The 20,291-nt window shown below is 54.7% G+C and overlaps 1 protein-coding gene across 1 annotated transcript in view; it reads right to left on the bottom strand.

The window, feature by feature from the left end:
- The window catches only part of LOC121281479 (soluble guanylate cyclase 88E-like), a 1,149,736-nt gene that overhangs the window by 908,124 nt on the left and 221,321 nt on the right, over positions 1 to 20,291 (bottom strand). The window contains exons 12-13 of the mRNA XM_041194423.1: positions 16,870 to 16,999; positions 13,413 to 13,559 (exon numbers count right to left, since the gene is read on the bottom strand). Coding sequence (XP_041050357.1) covers positions 13,413 to 13,559; positions 16,870 to 16,999 — 277 coding nt within the window. The remainder of the gene's footprint in view (positions 1 to 13,412; positions 13,560 to 16,869; positions 17,000 to 20,291) is intronic.

The following is a 20,291-nucleotide window of genomic DNA, read 5'->3' as shown; positions in this document are numbered from 1 at the left end:
CCTCGTCACCAATCACTCCATTGTTTCATCTCTCTCTCCATTTTGTCAATGCTCTCTCCGTCTCGTCAACTCTCTCTCCAAATCGTCAACTCTCTCTCTGTCTCATCACCTATCTCTCCATCTCGTCAACTCACTCTCCGTCTTGTCAACTTCGTCTCACACTCGTCAACTCTCTCTCTGTCTCGTCAACTCCCTCTCCATCTCGTCAGATGTCTCCATCTTGTCAAATGCCTTTCCCTCTCATCAGCTCTCCTTCTCTTCAGCTCACTCTCCATTTCATCAACTCTCTCTCCATCTCGTAAACTCTCTCTCCATCTCAGCAACTCTCTCTCTATCTCATCAACTCTCTCTCCATCTCGTCAAGTCCAACACCATATCATCAAATCTCTCTCCGTCTTGTCAAATCTCTAACTCATCAGCTCAATCTCCCGCTCATCAACTCGCTCTCCAAGTCGTCAACTCTCTCTCCATCTCGTCAAATCTCTCTCCATCTCGTCAACTCACTCCCCATCTCGTCAGTTATATTTCTCCATCTCGTCAGCTCTGTCCTTCTCCTCAGCTCTCTCTCCATCTCGTCAACTCTCTCTCCATCTTGTCAAATCTCTCTCCATCTCGTAAACTCTCTCTCCATCTCTTTCTCGTCAACTCCCTCTCCATCTCATCAACTCTCTCTCCATCTCATCAAGTCTCTCCCCGCCTCGTCAATTCCCTCTCCATCTGGTCAAATCTCTCTCTGTTTCATGAACTCTCTCTCCCTCATGTCAATGCTCTCTCTCTCTCTTCAACTCCCTCTCCGTCTCGTCAGAACTCTCCCAGTCTCGTCAACTCTCACCCCATCTCATCAGCTCTCTCCCCGTCTTGTCAGCTCTCTCCCTGTCTCGTCATCTCTCTCTCCATCTCATCAACTCTCTCGCCCTATTGCGAACTCGCTCTCCATCTCATCAACTCTCTCCCTGTCTCGTCAGGACTTCCCCATCTCTTCAATTCTCTCCCCATCTCATCAATTTTCTATCCACCTCGTCAGCTCTCTCTCCATCTCGTCAGCTCCATCTCCATCTCGTCAAATCTCACTCTCCGAATCGTGAACTCTCTCTCCTTCTCATCAACACTCTCTCCATCTCGTCAGCTCCAACTCCATCTCCTCAAATCTCACTCTCCGAATCGTGAACTCTCTCTCCTTCTCGTCAACACTCTCTCCATCTCGTCAACTCTCTCTCCCTCTCGTCAACTCTCGCTCCATCTCGACAACTCTCTCTCCATCTCGTCAACTCTCTCTCCCTCTCGTCAACTCTCGCTCCATCTCGACAACTCTCTCTCCATCTCGTCAACTCTCTCCATCTCTTCAAATCTCTCTTCTTCTCGTCAACTCCATCTCTGTCTCATCAACTCTCTCTCCATCTCGTCAGCTCCCTCTCCGTTTCGTCATTCTCCCTCTCCATCTCGTCAACTCCCTCAACGTCTCGTCAAATCTCACTCCGTCTCGTCAACTCTCTCCCTGTCTCGTCAACACTCTATCCGTCATGTCAACTCTCCCTCCGTCTCATCAGCTCTCTCTCCGTCTCGTCAGTGTCGGGGTACAGGGCACATGGGCCGTGTCGGAGTACGGGACACATGGGCAGAGTCGTGGTACAGGGCACACGGTCAGTGTCAGGGTACAGAACACATGGGCAGTGTCGGGGTACGAGGCACACGGACAGTGTTGGGGTACAGGACTCCTGGGCAGAGTCGTGGTACAGGGAACAAAGTCACTGTCGGGGTACAGGACACACGGGCAGTGTCAGTGTACAGGGCACACGGGCAGTGTCGAGCTAGGGGGCTGACATGCAGTGTCGGGGTACCTTGCTGACAGGCAGTGTCGGGGTACAGGACACACGGGCAGTGTCATGGTACGGGGCACTCGAGCAGTGTCGTGGGATGGGGCACTCGGGCAGTGTCAGGGCACACGTACAGTGTCGGGGTATGGGGCATAAGGACAGTGTTGGTGTATAGGGCACATGGTCAGTGGTCGGGGTACGGGGCACAAGGATAGTGTCAGGGCACAGGTTCGGTGTTCGGGTACGGGACTCACGGGCAGTGTCAGGGTATGGGGCAGAAATGCAATATCGGGGTAGGGGGATCCCGGGCAGTGTCGGGGTACGGGGCACACGGGCAGTGTTGGGGTATGGGACTCACCGGCAGTATTGGGGTAGCGGGCAGCCAGGCAGTGTTGGGGTACAGAACACACGGGCAATGTCGTGTTACGATGCACATGGACAGTGTCGGGGTATTGGACCCATGGGCATTGTCAGGGTATGGGTCTCCTGGGCAGAGTCGGGGTATGGGGCACATGGATCGTGTCAGGGCACAGGTTCGGTGTTGGGGTGCGGGACTCACGGGTATTTTCGGGGTATGGGGCAGAAAGGCATTGTCGAAGTAGGAGGATCCCGGGCAGTGTCGGGGTATGGGGCACATGGGCAGTTTTGTCATATGGGACTCACGGGCAGTGTTGGAGTAGCGTGCAGTCAGGCAGTGTTGGGGTACAGGACACAAAGTCAATGTCGGGGTACAGGATTCACGGACAGTGTTGGAGTACAGGACACATGGGCAGTGTCGGGTTACGGGACACACGGGTAATGTTGGGGTATGGGACTCACGGGTAGTATTGGGGTAGTGGGCAATCCAGGACAGGACACACAGGCAATGTCGGGGTACAGGACACAGGGACAGAGTTGGAGTACAGGACACTTGGACAGTGTCGAGGTACAGGACACATGAATAGTGTCAGGGTATGGGACACACAGGCAGTGTCGGCTTACATGGCATACAGGCAGTGTCAGGGTGCGTGGCCCCCGGGCAGTATCATGGTATGGGGCACACTGGCAAGGTCGGGGTATGGGACACACGGGCAGTGTCGGGGTATGGGACACACAGACAGTATCGAGGTATGGGGCATACGGACAGTGTTGGGATACAGGACGCATGGGCAATGTCTGGGCAAACAGACAGGGTTGGAATACGAGGCACTCGGGCAGTGTCGTGGGACGGGACACACGTACAGTGTCGGGGTACGGGGCACAAGGACAGTGTCGTAGTATGGGGCTCAAGGACAGTGTTGGGGTACGGGGCACACAGATAGTGTCAGGGTCCTGGGCACAAGGACAGTGTCGGGGTACCGCGCACATGGACAGTGTCGAGGCAGAAGTTCGGTGTTCAGGTACGGGACTCACGGGCAGTGTCAGGGTACGGGGCAGAAATGCAATATCGGTGTAGGGGGATCCTGGGCAGTGTCAGGGTATGGGGAACACGGGCAGTGTTGGGTTATGGGACTCATGGGCAGTATTGGGGTAACGGGCAGTCAGGCAATGTCGTGGTACTGGGCACACGGACAGTGTCGGGGTACTGGACCCACGGGCAGTGTCGGGGTATGGGTCTCCTGGGCAGAGTCGGGGTATGGGACACATGGAAAGTGTCAGAGCACAGGTTTGGTGTTGGGGTGCGGGACTCAAGGGTATTTTCGGGGTACAGGGCAGAAAGACAGTGTCGGGGTAGAAGCATCCCGGGCAATATCAGGGTATGGGGCACATGGGTAGTGTTGTTGTACTGGATTCATGGGCAGTGTTGGGGTAGCAGGCAGTCAGGCAGTGTCAGGGTACAGGACACAAAGGCAATGTCAGGGTACAGGACACACGGACAGTGTCGGAGTACAGGAGATACGGGCAATGTTGGGTTACAGGGCTCCTGGGCAGAGTCGGGGTAAGGTGCACATGGACAGTATTGGGATAAAGGACACAGGGGCAATACTGGGGCCCACGGGGAGTGTTGGGGTACCTTGCAGATAGGCAGTGTGGGGGTATGGGGCTCCCGGGCAGTGTTGGGGTACGGGACACAGGGGCAGTGTCATGGTACAGGGCACACGGTCAGTGTCGGGGTACAGGACACACGGGCAGTGTCAGGCTACGGGGCACACAGTGTCAGGGTACGGGGCACACGGATAATTTTGGGGTACAGGGCTCCTGGGCAGAATCGGGGTATGAGGCACATGGACAGTGTCAGGGCACAGGTTCTGGTGTTGGCGTGCGGGACTCACGGGTATTTTCGGGGTATGGGGCAGAAAGGCAGTGTCGGGGCAGGAGGATCCCGGGCAGTGTCGGGCTATAGGGCACATGGACAGTGTTGTCATACGGGACTCACGGGCAGTGTTGGAGAAGCGGGCAGTCAGGCAGTGTCGGGGTACGGGACACAAAGTCAATGACGGGGTACAGGACACACAGACAGTGTCGGAGTACAGGAGACACGGGCAGAGTCAGGGTAAGGGGCACACAGACAGTATTGGGATACAGGACACAGGGGCAATATCGGGGCCCACGGGCAGTGTCGGGGTACCTTGCAGACAGGCAGTGTCGGGGTGTGGGGCTACCTGGCAGTGTTGGGGTACGGGACACACGGGCAGTGTCATGGTACAGGGTGCACGGTCAGTGTCGGGGTACAGGACACATGGGCAGTGTCATGGTATGGGGCACATGGACAGTGTTGGCGTAAGGGGCACACGGATAGTTTCGGGGTACGGGGCTCCTGGGCAGAGGCGGGGTATAGGGGACATGGACAGTGTTGTCATACGGGACTCACGGGCAGTGTTAGGGTAGCGGGCAGTCAGGCAGTGTCGGGGTATGGGACACACGGGCAATGTCGGGGTACAGGATACACGGACAGTGTTGGAGTACAGGACACATGGGCAGTGTCGGGGTACAGGGCACATGGGCATTGTCGGGGTAAAGGACACACGGGTAGTGTCAGGGTATGGGACACACAGGCAGTGTCGGGGTACGTGGCATACAGGCAGTGTTGGGGTTCGGAGCTCGCGGGCAGTGTCGGGGTATGGGGCACACTGGCAATGTCGGGGTAGAGGGATCCCGGGCAGTGTCAGGGTATGGGACACATGGGCAGTGTCATGGTACAGGGCACATGGTCAGTGTCACGGTAAAGGACACACGGGCCGTGTCATGGTATGGGGCACAAGGGCAGTGTCGTGGCACACGGAAAATGTCAGGGTACAGGTCACACTGACAGTGTTGTTGTACGGGGCACATGGACTGTGTCGAGGCACAGGTTCGATTTTGGGGTATGGGAAACACGGGCAGTGTTGGGGCACGGGACTCAGGGGCGGTGTTGGGGTAAGGGGCAAACGGGCAGTGTCGGTGTACATGGCACATGGGCAGTGTTGGGGTATTGGACTCACGGGCAGTGTTGGGGTAGTGAGCAGACAGGCAGTGTCGGGGTACGTAGCATACAGGCAGTGTCGGGGTATGGGGCTCCTGGGCAGAGTTGGGGTAGGGGGCACATGGGCACTGTCGGGTTAGGGGGCACACAGGCAGTGTTGGGGTACGGGACACATGGACAGTGTCGGAGTACCAGATACATGGGCAATGTCAGGGTACGGGGCTCCTGGGCAGAGTCGGGGTAGGGGGCACACAGGCAGTGTCAGGGTATGGGGCACAAGGACAGTGTTGGGGTATGGGGCACAGGGGCAATGTCTTGGCACACAGACAGGGTTCGGATACGGGGCACACGGGCACTGTTGGGTTACGGGACGCCACGGCAGACTGGGGTTTGGGGCACACATACGGTGTCGGGGCTCGGGGCACAAGGTGAGTGTTGGGGTATGGAGCACATGGATTGTGTCGGGGTAGCGGGCAATCAGGCAATGTCAGGGTACAGAACACATGGGCGATGTCTTGGTACGGGGCACATGGACAGTGTTGGGGTACTGGACACACAGGCAGTGTTGGGGTACGGGGCTCATGGACAGTGTTGAGATACAGGACACACGGGCAGTGTTGGGGTACGGGCCACACAGGCAGTGTCGCGGTACGGGGCACAGAGGCAGTGTCGGGGTACGGGACACACGGGTAGTGTTAGGGTATGGGACACACGGGCAGTGTCGGGGTACGGGGCAAACTGGCAATGTCGGGGTAGGGAGATCCCGGGCAGTGTCAGGGTACGGGACACATGGGCAGTGTCGGAGTAGAGGGTACACAGACAGTGTCGGGGTACGGGGCACACGGATAGTTTTTGGGTTACGGGGCTCCTGGGCAGAGTCGGGGTACGGGGAACATGGGCAGTGTTGTCATACGGGACTCACGGGCAATGTTGGGGTAGCGGGCAGTCAGGCAGTGTAGGGGTACAAGACACACAAGCAATGTCGGGGTACAAGACAAAAGCACAGTGTCGGAATACAGGAGACATGGGCAGTGTCAGGTTACGGGGCTCCTGGGCAGAGTCGGGATAAGGGGTACACGGACAGTATTAGGATACAGGACACAGGGGCAATATCGGGGCCCACGGGCAGTGTCGGGGCACCATGCAGACAGGCAGTGTCGGGGTACGTGGCATACAGGCAGTGTCGGGGTAGGGGGCACAAGGACAGGGTTGGGATATGGGGCACAAGGACAGTGTTGGGGTACGGGGCACATGTACAGTGTTGGGGCACGGGACTCAGGGGCAGTGTTGGGGAACGGGACACACGGACAGTGTCGGAGTACAGGATACATGGGCAATGTCGGGGCACTGGGCACGTGGGCAGAGTCGGGGTAGGGGGCACACGAGCAGTGTCGGGGAATGGGGTACAAGGACAGTGTTGGGGTACGGGGCACAGGGGCAATGTCTTGGCACACAGACAGGGTTCGGATACGGGGCACATGGGCACTGTTGGGTTACGGGACTCCTTGGCAGACTGGGGTTTGGGGCACACATACAGGGTCAGGGCTCGGGGCACAAGGAGAGTGTTGGGGTACGTGGCACATGGATTGTGTCGGGGTAGCGGGCAGTCAAGCAATATCTGGGTACAGAACACACGGGCAATGTCTTGGAACGGGGCACACGGACAGTGTCGGGGTACAGGACACACAGGCAGTGCTGGGGTAGCCTTCAGTCAGGCAATGTCAGGGTACAGAACACATAGGCAATGTCTTGGTACGGGGCACACGGACAGTGTCAGGGTACTGGACACATGGGCAGTGTGGGGTACGGGGCTCACAGACAGTGTCGAGATACAGGACACACGGGCAGTGTCAGGTTGTGGGTCACATGGAAAGTGTTGGGGTACGGGCCACACAGGCAGTGTCGCGGTACGGGGCACACGGACAGTGTCAGGGTACGGGGCACACTGGCAATGTCGGGGTAGGGAGATCCCAGGCAGTGTCGGGGTAAGGGGCACAGTGGTAGCGTTAGGGTATGGGACACACAGGCAGTGTCAAGGTACAGGGCACACTGGCAATGTTGGAGTAGGGAGATCCCGGGCAGTGTCAGGGTACGGGACACATGGGCTGTATCGGGGTACCGGTCACATAGGCAGTGTCGTGGTACGGGGCACACAGACAGTGTCGGGGTACGGGGCACACGGATAGTTTTTGGGGTACGGGGCTCCTGGGCAGAGTCGGGGTACGGGGAACATGGGCAGTGTTGTTGTATGGGACTCATGGGCAGTGTTGGGGTAGCGGGCAGTCAGGCAGTGTAGGGGTACAGGACACATGGGTAGTGTCAGGGTATGGGACACACAGGCAGTGTCGGCTTACATGGCATACAGGCAGTGTCGGGGTACGTGGCCCCCGGGCAGTATCGTGGTACAGGGCACACTGGCAATGTCAGGGTACGGGACACACAGACAGTATCGGGGTACGGGGCATAGGGACAGTGTTGGGTACAGGACACATGGGCAATGTCTGGGCACACAGACAAGGTTGGGATACGGGGCACATGGGCAGTGTCGGGGTACGGGACTCCTGGGCAGACTGGGGTTTGGGGCACACGTACAGTGTCGGGGTATGGGGCACAAGGACAGTATTGGGGTACAGGGCACACGGATAGTGTCGGGATCCTGCACAAGGACAGTGTTGGGGGAACGGGCACATGGACAGTGTTGGGGCACAGGTTCGATGTTGGGGTACGGTACTCACGGGTAGTGTCAGGGTACCGGACAGAAATGCAATGTCGGGGTAGGGTGATCCCGGGCAGTGTCAGGGTACGGGGAACACGGGCAGTGTTGGGTTATGGAACTCACGGGCATTACTGGGGTAGCGGGCAGTCAGGCAGTGTCGGGGTACAGAACACACAGGCAATGTCGTGGTACTGGGCACACGGACAGTGTCAGGGTACTGGACCCACGGGCATTGTCGGGGTATGGGTCTCCTGGGCAGAGTCGGGGTATGGGGCACATGGAAAGTGGCAGGGCACAGGTTCGGTGTTGGGGTGCGGGATTCACGGGTATTTTCAGGCTATGGGGCAGAAAGCCAGTGTCGGGATAGGAGTATCCTGGGCAATGTCGGGGTATGAGGCATATGGACAGTGTTGTCGTACTGGACTCACGGGCAGTGTTGGGGTAGCGGGCAGTCAGGCAGTGTCGGGGTACAGAACACACAGGCAATGTCGTGGTATTGGGCACACGGGCAGTATTGGGATACAGGACACAGGGACAATATCGGGGCCCACGGGCAGTGTCGGGGTACGTGACATACAGGCAGTGTCGGGGTACGTGACATACAGGCAGTGTCGGGGTACGTGACATACAGGCAGTGTCGGGTATGGGGCTCCCGGGCAGTGTTGGAGTACAGGACACACAGACAGTATCATGCTATGGGGCACACGGACAACGTCAGGGTACGGGGCACACAGATAGTTTTGGGGTACGGGGCTCCTGGGCAGAGTCGGGCTATGGGGCACATGAACAGTGTCAGGGCACAGGTTCGGTGATGGGGTGCCGGGCAGAAAGGCAGTGTCGGGGTAGGAGGATCCCGGGCAGTGTCGGGGTATAGGGCACACGGGCAGTGTTGGCGTACAGGACTCACGGGCAGTGTTGGCGTAGCAGGCAGTCAGGCAGTGAAGGGGTACAGGACACACAGGCAATGTCAGGGTACTGGACACACGGACAGTATTGGAATACAGGACACACAGGCAGTGTCGGGTTACGGGGCTCCTGGGCAGAGTCGGGGTACAGCACTCACAGGCAATGTTGGGGTAGTGGGCATTCAGGCAGTGTCGGGGTACGGGACACATGGGCAGAGTCGGGGTACAGGACACATGGTCAGTGCTGGAGTACAGGTCACACGGCAGTGTCGGGTTACGCGGCACCTGGGCAGAGTCGGGGTAGGGGGCACATGGGCAGTGCTGGGGTACGGGGCACACAGACAGTGTTGGGATACAGGACACAAGGGCAATGTTGGGGCACACGGACAGTATTGAGATACGGGGCACACGGGCATTGTCGGGGTACGGGACTCCTGGGTAGACTCTGGGTTTGGTGTACAGAGGCAGTGTCGGCATAGGGGGCAGAAAGGCCGTGTCGTGGTATTGGGCTGACATATACTGTCGGGTTACGTTGCAGACAAGAAGTGTCAGGGTACATGGCATACAGGCTGTGTCAGGGTACGGGACACATAATTATTGTCATCGTGCGGGGCACACAGGCAGTGTCGTGGTACAGGGCACAAGGACATGGCTGGGATACGGGGCACACGGGCAGTGTCGGGTTACGGGACACCTGGGCAGACTCGGGGTTTGGGGCACACGTACAGTGTCGGGGTACGGGCACAAGGACAGTGTCGGGGTGCGGGGCACAAGGACAGTGTTGGGGTATGGGGAACATGGACAGTGTCGGGGCACAGGTCGGTGTTGGGGCACAGGACTCGGGTGGTTTCGGGGTACGGGACACACGAGCAATGTTATGGTACGAGGCACACAGACAGTGTCGGGGTATGGGCCACACGGGAAGTGTTGGGGTACGGGACACACGGACAGTGTCGGAGTAGAGGATACGTGGGCAGTGTCAGAGTACGGAACTCCTTGGCAGACTAGGGTTTGGGGCACACATACAGGGTCGGGGCTTGGGGCACAAGGAGAGTGTTGGGGTACGTGGCACACGGACTGTGTCGGGGTAGCGGGCAGTCAGGCAATGTCAGGGTACAGAACACATGGGCAATGTCTCGGTACGGAGCACACGGACAGTGTCGGGGTACTGGACACACGGGCAGTGTTGGGGTAGCATTGAGTCAGGCAATGTCAGGGTACAGAACACATGGACAATGTCTTGGTATGGGGCACACGGACAGTGTCAGGGTACTGGACACACTGGCAGTGTCGGGGTACGTGGCTCACGGACAGTGTTGAGATACAGGACACATGGGCAGTGTCGGGTTGTGGGTCACACGGACAGTGTCGGGGTACGGGCCACACAGCCAGTGTAGCGGTACGGGGCACACGTGCAGTGTCGGGGTACGGGACACACGGGTAGCGTTAAGCTATGGGACACACGGGCAGTGTCGGGGTACGGGGCACACTGGCAATTTCGGGGTAGGGAGATACCGGGCAGTGTCAGGGTACGGTATACATGGGCAGTGTCGGTGTACAGGTCACATAGACAGTGTCGTGGTACGGGGCACACAGACAGTGTCGGGGTATGGGGCACATGGATAGTTTTGGGGTACGGGGCTCCTGGGCAGTGTCGGGGTACGGGGAATATTGGCAGTGTTGTCGTACGGGACACACGGGCAGTATTGGGGTAGTGGGCAGTCAGGCAGTGTAGGGGTACAGGACACAGAAGCAATGTCGGGGTACAAGACAAAAGGACAGTGTCGGAGTACAGGAGACACGGGCAGTGTCGGGTTACGGGGCTCCTGGGCAGAGTTGGTGTAAGGGGCACACGGACAGTATTGGGATGCAGGACACAGGGGCAATATCGGGGCCCACGGGCAGTGTCGGGGTACCTTGCAGACAGGCAGTGTTGGGGTAGGTGGCATAAAGGCAGTGTCGGGGTACGGAGCTCCCGGGCAGTGACGCGGTACAGGACACATGGGCAGTGTCATGGTACAGGGCACACGGACAGTGTCGGGGCACAAGTACAGTGTCGGGTTACGGGGCAGAAGGACAGCGCTGGGGTACGGGGCACACGGACAGTGTCGGGGCACAGGTTTGGTGTTGGGGTACGGTAATCAAGGGCTGTGTCGGGGTATGGGCAGAAATGCAATGTCGGGGTAGGGGGATCCCGGGCAGTATCGGGGTAGCAGGCAGTGTCACGGTACAGGACACTCGGGCAATGTCATTGTACGGGGCACACGGATAGTGTCGGGGCACGGGACCCTTGGGCAGTCTCGGGGTTTGGGGCACATGGGCAGTTTCGCGGTAGGGGGCAGAAAGGCAGTGTCAGGGTACGGGGCTGACATGCAGTGCCGGGGTACGTGGCATATAGGCATTGTTGGGGTACAGGTCATCAGGGCAGTGTCGGTGTATGCAGCAGACGGGCAATTTTGGGGTACAGGACACACGGACAGTGTCGGGGTACTGGGCACACAGACAGTGGTGGGGCACAGGTTTGGTGTTGGGGTACGGGACTCAGGGCATTTTTGGGGCACGGGGCAGAAAGGCAGTGTCGGGGTAGGGTGTCCCAGGCAGTGTTGGGGTAAGGAGCACACGGGCAGTATTGGGGAATAGCACTCACAGGCAGTGTTGGGGTAGCGGGAAGTCAAGCAGTGTCGGGGTACGGGACACATGGGCAGAGTTGGGGTACAGGACACACGGGCAGTGTCGGGTTACGGGGCTCCTGGGCAGAGTTGAGGTAGGGGGCACACGGACAGTATTGGAATATGGGGCACATGGGCAGTGTTGGGGTACAAGACTCCTGGGCAGACTCTGGGTTTGGGGCACACAGGCAGTGTCGGCATATGGGGGCAGAAATGCCGTGCCGTGGTATTGGGCTGACATGCAGTGTTGGGTTACATTGCAGACAAGAAGTGTCGGGGTACGTGGCATACAGGCAGTGTCCGGGAACAGGGCTCCTGGACAGTGTCGGGGTACGGGACACATAGTCATTGTCATGGTGCGGAACACACGGGCAGTGTTGGGGCACACTGACAGTGTCGTGGTATGGGGCACAGTGACAGCGTTGGGGTACAGGGCACAGGTTCGGTTTTGGGGTACGGGACTCACAGGCAGTGTTGGGTTACGGGGCAGAAATGCAATGTTGGGGAAGGGGGATCCCGGGCAGTGTCAGGGAATGGGCCACATGGGCAATGTTGTGGTAGCTGGCAGTCAGGCAGTGTCGGGGTACGGGGCACAGGGACAGTGTTGGTGTACGGGACTCCTGGGCAGTCTCGGGGTTTGGGGCACACAGGTATTGTCAGGGTAAGGGGCAGAAAGGCAGTGTCGGGGTAGGGGGGTCTCGGGGCACACGGGCAGTGTTGGGGTACAGCACTCACAGGCAGTGTTGGGGTAGCAGGCAGTCAGGCAGTGTCGGGGTACGGGACACACGGGCAATGTCAGGGTACAGGACACACGGACAGTGTCAGAGTACTGGACACACGGGCAGTGTTGTGGTACGGGGCACACGGACAGTGTTGGGATACAGGACAAAGGGGCAATGTTGGGGCACATGGGCAGTATCGTGGTACGGGACACCTGGGCAGACTCGGGGTTTGGGGCACAAGGGAAGTGTGGGGGTAGGGGGCAGAATGGCAGTGTCGTGGTACGGGTCTGAAATGCAGTGTCAGGGTACCTGGCAGAGAGGCAGTGTCAGGGTACTGGCAGAGAGGCAGTGTCAGGGTACATGGCATACAGGCAGTGTCGGGGTTCCCAGGCAGTGTCGGAGTACGGGGCACACGGGCAATGTCGGGGTACATGACACACGGATAGTGTTGGGGTATGGGGCACACGAGCAATGTTAGGGTACGGGACACACGGGTAGTGTCGGGGTACGGGGCACAAGGACGGAGTTGGGGTACGGGGCACATGAATAGTGTTGGTGTACGGGGCTCCTGGGCAGAGTCGGGGTACGGGGCACATGGAGAGTTTCAGGGCACAGATTCGGGGTTGGGGTATGGGGCTCACAGGCAGTATCGGGGTACGGGGCAGAAAGGCAGTGTCGGGTTAGGTGGATCCCGGGCAGTGTCAAGTTACAGGGCACACGGGCAGTGTTGGGGTACAGGACTCCTGGGCAGTGTTGGGGTAGCGGGTAGTCAGGCAGTATCGGGGTACGGGACACATGGGCAGTGTCAGGGTACAGGGCACACGGACAGTGTCGGGGCACACGGACAGTGTTGGGATACAGGACACAGGGGCAATGTCGGGGCACATGGGCAGTGATGGGATACGGGACACACGGACATTTACGGGGCACAGGGCACATGGACAGTGTCGGGGTAGGGGGCTTCTGGCCAGAGTCTGGATAAGGGGCACACGGGCAGTGTCGGGGTACGGGGCAGACAGGCAGTGTTGGGGTACGGGGCAGACAGGCAGTGTCGGGGTACGGGGCAGACAGGCAGTGACAGATGTTTCTTTAGAAATGAATAAAGAACAATAATGAAGAATAAATAAAGAATAACCCAGTCAGGAACAATGAGAACCTCTCAATCCGCGTGTGTTTTTTTTGTTTTCCGGTAACTGGGGCCTACCTCACATGTGTTAACGGAAGGCAATCCTTTCCGGAGACTCTTGGCGACGGGTTTAGGAATCATTCGGTACAGAAGGTCATCTGTCTTCTTCATCTCGTAATCCAACATCTTCATACTCTCCTCAAGTTTACTCGACTTCTTTTGCTCCTAAAATGAAACAGAGGCAGTGGAGCCGACACATGACTTATAAGGAAAGAAATCCAAACACTCACATCCCCATACCCAAATACCCCCACACCCAAATACCCCCACATCGAAATACCCCCACATCGAAATACCCCCACGCCCAAATACCCCCACGCCCAAATAGCCCCACACCCAAATACCCCCACGCCCAAATACCCCCACACCCAAATACCCCTACACCCAAATACCCCCACACCCAAATACCCCCACATCAAGATACCCCCACACCCAAATACCCCCACACCCAAATACCCCCACCCAATTACCGACACATCGAAATACCCCCACACCCAAATACCCCCACTCCCAAATAGACCCACACCCAAATACCCCCACATCAAAATACCCCCACACTCAAATACCCCCACACTCAAATACCCCCACACCCAAATACCCCCACATCGAAATAACCCCACACCCAAATAACCCCACACCAAATACCCCCACACCCAAATACCCCCACATTGAAATACTCCACACCCAAATACCCCTACACCCCACACCCAAACAGCCCCACACCCACATACTCCCACAACAAAATAGGCCCCCCACACAAATACCTCCACACTCCCACACCCATAATAACCCCACAACATAAGAACATACGAACTAGGAGCAGGAGTAGGCAATTCGGCCCCTTGAGCCTGCCCCGCCATTCAACACGATCATGGCTGATCTCATTTCGGCCTCAACTCCAATTTTTCGCCCTTTCCCCATAACCTTTCAAACTGTTAATAATTAAAAATCTGTCTATATCCTCCTTAAATTTATTCAGTGTCCCGGCATTCACTACACTCTGAGGTGGTGAATTCCACACCTTTTGAGAAAAGTAATTCCTCCTCGTCTCTGATTTAAATCTACCACCCCTTAGCCTAAAAGTCTAGCCTCTCATTCTAGAATGCCCCACAAGGGGAAACATCCACCCCACGTCTACTTTGTCTATCCCCTTTAGCATCTTATATACCTCAATTAGATCTCCTCTCATCCTTCTAAACTCTAGCAAGTATAGGCCTAAACTGCTCAATTTCTCCTCATAAGACAAGCCCTGCATCCCTGGAATCAATCTAGTGAACATCCTCTGAACTACCTCCAATGCAACTACATCCTTCCTCAAGTAAGTAAAACTGTGCACAGTACTCCAGATGTGCTCTCACCAATGCCTTGTTCAGTTGCAACAAAACTTCCCTATTTTTATACTCTATTCCTTTAGCAATAAATGCCAAAATTCCATTTGCCTTCCTTATTACTTGCTGTAACTGCATACTAGCTTTCAGCAATTCATGCACAAGGACACCCAGATCCCTCTGCACTGAAGCATTCTAAAGTTTCTCTGCATTTAAATAATAAGTCGCCTTTTTATTCTTCCGACCAAAATGGAAAACTTCATATTTATCCACGTTAAACTCCATCCGCCTAATTTTGGTCCATTCACCTAACCTGTCCATATCCATTTGTAAATTTCTTATTTCTTCATTGCAACTTACTTTCCCACCCATTTTGGTGTCATCTGCAAATTTAGCTATAGTACCTTCTGTCCCTGAATCCAAGTCATTAATATAGATTGTAAATAGTTAGGGCCCAAGGACTGAACCCTGTGGCACCCCCTAGTTACAGTTTGCCATCCAGAAAATGACCCATTTATCCCGACTCTTTGCTTTCTGTAGGTTAGCCAATCCTCTATCCAAGCTAATATATTACCCCTAACTCAGTGTGATCTTACCTTGTGTATTAATTTTGTGTGGCACCTTATCAAGTGCTTTCTGGAAGTCCAGATATACTACATCTACAGAATCCCCATTGTCCATTTTGCTTGTCACATCTTCAAAGAACTCTAGCAAATTAGTCAAACACGATTTACTCTTCATAAAACCATGCTGACTCTGATGGATTGCATTTTGACTTTCCAAATGTCCCATTATTACTTCCTTAATAATGGATTCCAACAACTTCCCAACGACAGGCGTTAAACTAACTGGTCTATAATTTCCTACTTTCTGCCTCCCCCGCTTTTTGAATCAGGGCGTTACATTAGCATTTTTCCAATCCACTGGAACCTTTCCAGAATCCACGGAATTTTGGAATATTATAGCCAATGCATCTGCGATCTCTGCTGCCACTTCCTTTAAGACCCTGGGATGTAGGCCATCAGGTCCTGGGGACTAGGCACCCTTTAATCCCAATAGTTTGCTCAGTACTTTTTCTCTAGTGATGGTGATTGTTCTAAGTTCCTCCTTCTCCATATCTTCTGCACTACCTGTTACTATTGGGGTGGTACTAGTGTCCTCCACTATGAAAACTGAGGCAAAATATTGATTAAGCATCTCTGCCATTTCTGCATTCCCCACTATTAACTCCCTTGTCTCGTCCTCCAAGGGACCAATATTCACTTTAGCTACTTTCTTTTCTTTGATATACTTGTAGAAGCTTTTGCTATCAGTTTTTACATTTTGCACTAGTTTTCTTTCATAATTTACTTTTGCTCTTTTTATTTTTTTTAGTAACCCTTTGTTCATCTTTAAAAGTTTCCCAATCTTCCAGCATGCCACTGACCTTTGTAATTTGGTATGCCTTAGTTTTTGCCTATAACCCCACACCCAAATATCCCCACATCAAAATATCCCCATATCAAAATACCCTCACATCAAAATGCCCCCGTTCTCAAATACCCACACCCCCATACCCAAATATTCTCATACCAAACACCCAAATACCCCCAACCCAACTACCACACATCCCCACACCCCCTATCCAAATGCCCCGATACTCCACACGCAAATACCCACATGCTACACCCACACACTCAAATAAACCCCCACTCCTTCACCCAAATACTCCTCTTACCCTCACACCAAAATACCCCCACATCCAAATTCCCCCACACCCTACACCCCTCCAACCTCCTACACATCCCCACATCCAAATACCACCACCACCCACCGCCTAACCCATATCACCACACCCCCACAATCTCCCCACAACCCACCATAAACCTACACTCCTCTGTCTACAAAACAGTCCCCAAACTCCCTACATGCACATATCCTCGACGGAACACGTGCACAATTGCATATCCTTCCCCCTACATGTCCTAACCACCCCACACCGCCAACCTCTCGCACAACCACATTCCCTTCCATTCACCATACCACCACCAATGCTAACCCCACAAACACAGCACATCCCCTGGTACCCCCAATACCAACCCCAAGCACCTGACTGCATCCTAACAACAACCCCTCCACACACGTGGACACACCAAGCCTGCACCTACCTGGATGAGAGCCCGTTTCAATTCCTCAGACTGTTGGGTCCCTGCAAGAACCAGGTCACGACTGGAATCATGCATACTGAGGTCATTGATGTACAAACCCGTCTTAAACATGGCGCCAAGACTCTCCATCCTGCAACACATAACTCAGAGTGTCACTAACCCAGTCAGCAAACCCCATCACCCAGTCACCAAACCCCATCACCTGGTCACCAAACCTCATCACCCGCTTACCAAACTCCATCAACCAGTCACTATCCCCATCACCCGGTCACCAATCCCCATCACCCTGTCACCAAAACCCATCAACCAGTCACCAAACTCCATCAACCAGTCACTATCCCCATCACCCGGTCACCAAACCTCTTCACTCAGTCACCAAACCTCATCACATGGTCACCAAACCCCATCACCCGGTCACCAATCCCCATCACCCAGTCACCAAACCCCATCACCCGGTCACCAAACTCCATCAACCAGTCACTATCCCCATCACCCGGTCACCAATCCCCATCACCCTGTCACCAAAACCCATCAACCAGTCACCAAACTCCATCAACCAGTCACTATCCCCATCACCCGGTCACCAAACCTCTTCACTCAGTCACCAAACCTCATCACATGGTCACCAAACCCCATCACCCGGTCACCAATCCCCATCACCCAGTCACCAAACCCCATCACCCGGTCACCAAACTCCATCAACCAGTCACTATCCCCATCACCCGGTCACCAATCCCCATCACCCAGTCACCAAAACCCACCAGCCAGTCACCAAACACCATCACCCAGTCACCAAGCCACAGGGATCAGATATATTAATGTCTTAGATGATTGAAGTGAATGTACTATCGCCAAATTAACGGATGACACAAAAATAGGTGGAAAGGCAAGTGGTGAGGATGACACAAGGAGTCTACAGGGGGATATAGACAAGTTAAATGAGTGGGCAAAAACTTGGCAGACGGAATATAATGTAGGATATTGTGAGGTTATGCACTTTGGCAGGAAGAACAGAGGAGCTGAATATTATTTAAATGGAGAAAGATTGAAGAAAGCTGCAGCACAGGGGGATTTGGGGGTCCTTGTGCATGAATCCCAAAAAGCTAACATACAAGTTCAACAGGCAATAGGGAAGGCAAATGGAATGTTGGCCTTTATTTCAAAGGAAATCGAGTATAAAAATAGGGAAGTCTTGCTAAAACTATACAAGGCACTAGTTAAACCACACCTAGAATACTGTGAACAGTTTTGGTCCCCATATCTAAGAAAAGATTGGGGACAGTCTAGAGAAAGTTCACCAGATTGATCCCGGGCATGGAAGGATTTTCTTGTGAGGAGAGGTTGAGCCGGTGGGGCCTGTACTCATTGGAGTTTAGAAGAATGAGGGGCGATATTATCGATCTTATTAGGGGGCTTGACAGGGTCGAAGCTGAGAGGTTGTTTCCCCTTGTGGGAGAGTCTAGGACCAGAGAACATAATCTCAGAGTAAGGGGTCACCCCTTTAAGACAGAGATGAGGAGGAACTTCTTCTCTCTGAGGGTAGTCAATCTGTGGATTTCTTTAACGCAGAGGGCTGGAGAGGCTGGGTTGTTAAGTATATTTAAGGCTGAATTAGACAGGTTTTTAATCAGTAAGAGAATCAAGGGTAATGGGGAAAAGCAAGGGAAGTGGAGTTGAGGATTATCAGATCAGCCATGATCCCATCGAATGGCGGAGCAGACGCGATGGGCTGAATGGCATATTTCTGCTCCTACGTCCTATGGCCTTATGGTCAAACCCCATCACCCAGTCACCAAACCCCATCACCCAGTCACCAAACCCCATCACCCAGTCACCAAACCCCATCACCCAGTCTCCAAACCCCATTATGCAAGTACCAAGGCCCATCAATCAGTCACCAAACCCCATCACCCACTCATCAACTGCATCGTCCATTCATCAATCCCCATCACCCAGTCACCAAATCCCATCACCCAGTTACAACACTCATGACTCAGTCAACAAACTCCATCACCCAATCACTAGGTTCATCACCCTTTCATCAAACCCCGTCAACCAGACATTAGACCCATCACCCAGGCACCAAACCACACCACACTGTCACTATCGACACCACCCAGTCAACAAACCCCATCACCCAGTCACCAAACCACATCGCCCAGTCACCAAACCCCATTGCACAGCCAACAAATCCCATTGAACTGCCACCAAACCCCATCATCCAGTCGCCAACCCTATCACTCAGGTACCAAACCACATCACCCAGTCACTATCCTCATCACCCAGTCACCAAACCCCATCACCCAATCACCAAATCCCGTCATCCAGTCATCAAAACCCATCACCCAGTCACTAACCGGATCGCCCAGTTGCCAAACCCCATCACGCAGTCACCAAACCCCAACACCCAATCACAAAACACAAACATCCAATCACAAAAAGCCATCACCCAGTCACCAATCCCCATCAGCCAATTGCCAAACATCATCACCCAGTTGCCAAACCCCATCATTCAAGTACCAAACCCCATTACTCAGTGGCCAAACCTCATCACCCAGGTAGCAAACCCCATCACCCAGTCACTATCCTCATCGCCCAGTCGCCAAACCCCATCATCCAGTCACCAAACCCCATCAACCAGTCACTATCACCATCGCCCAGTCACCAAAACCCATCACGCCGTAACCAAAACCCATCATCCAGTCACCAAACACCATCAAACAGTCATCAAAACCCATCACCCAGTCACCAAACACAACCATCTAGTCACCAAATCCCATAACCCAGATACAACCCTCATGACTCAGTCAACAAACTCCATCACCCAATCGCTGGGTTCATCGCCCTGTCACCAAACCTCATCAGCCAGGTATTATACCCATCACCCAGTCACCACACCACACCACAATGTCACTATCCCCTTCACCCAGTCACCAAACCCCATCACCCATTTACCAAAACCCATCACCCGGTCACCAAACCCCATCGCCCAGTCACCAAACCCCATCACCCAATCACCAAACTCGATCACCTGGTCAAAAATCTCCATCACCCAGGCACTAGTATCATTACCCAGTCACCAACACCATCACCCAGTCACCAAACCCCATTATCCAAGTACCAAGGCCCATTAACCAGTCACCAAACCCCATCACCCATTCACCAAAACCCATCACCCAATCACCAAACCCCATCGCCCAGTCTCCAAACCCCATCACCCAATCACCAAACCCATCATCCCGTTGCCAAACTCCATCACCCAGTCGCCAAACCCCATCACCCGGTCATCAGTCTCCATCACCCAGGCACTATTATCATTACCCAGTTACCAACACCATCACCCAGTCTCCAAACCCCATTGTCCAAGTACCAAGGCCTATCAATCAGTCACCAAACCCCATCACCCACTCATCAACTGCATC

Source organism: Carcharodon carcharias, chromosome 8 (genome assembly GCF_017639515.1).
Source record: "Carcharodon carcharias isolate sCarCar2 chromosome 8, sCarCar2.pri, whole genome shotgun sequence".
NCBI lineage: Eukaryota > Metazoa > Chordata > Chondrichthyes > Lamniformes > Lamnidae > Carcharodon > Carcharodon carcharias.
Note: the sequence above shows the minus strand (reverse complement) of the source record. Positions and strands in the feature narration are given on the sequence as shown.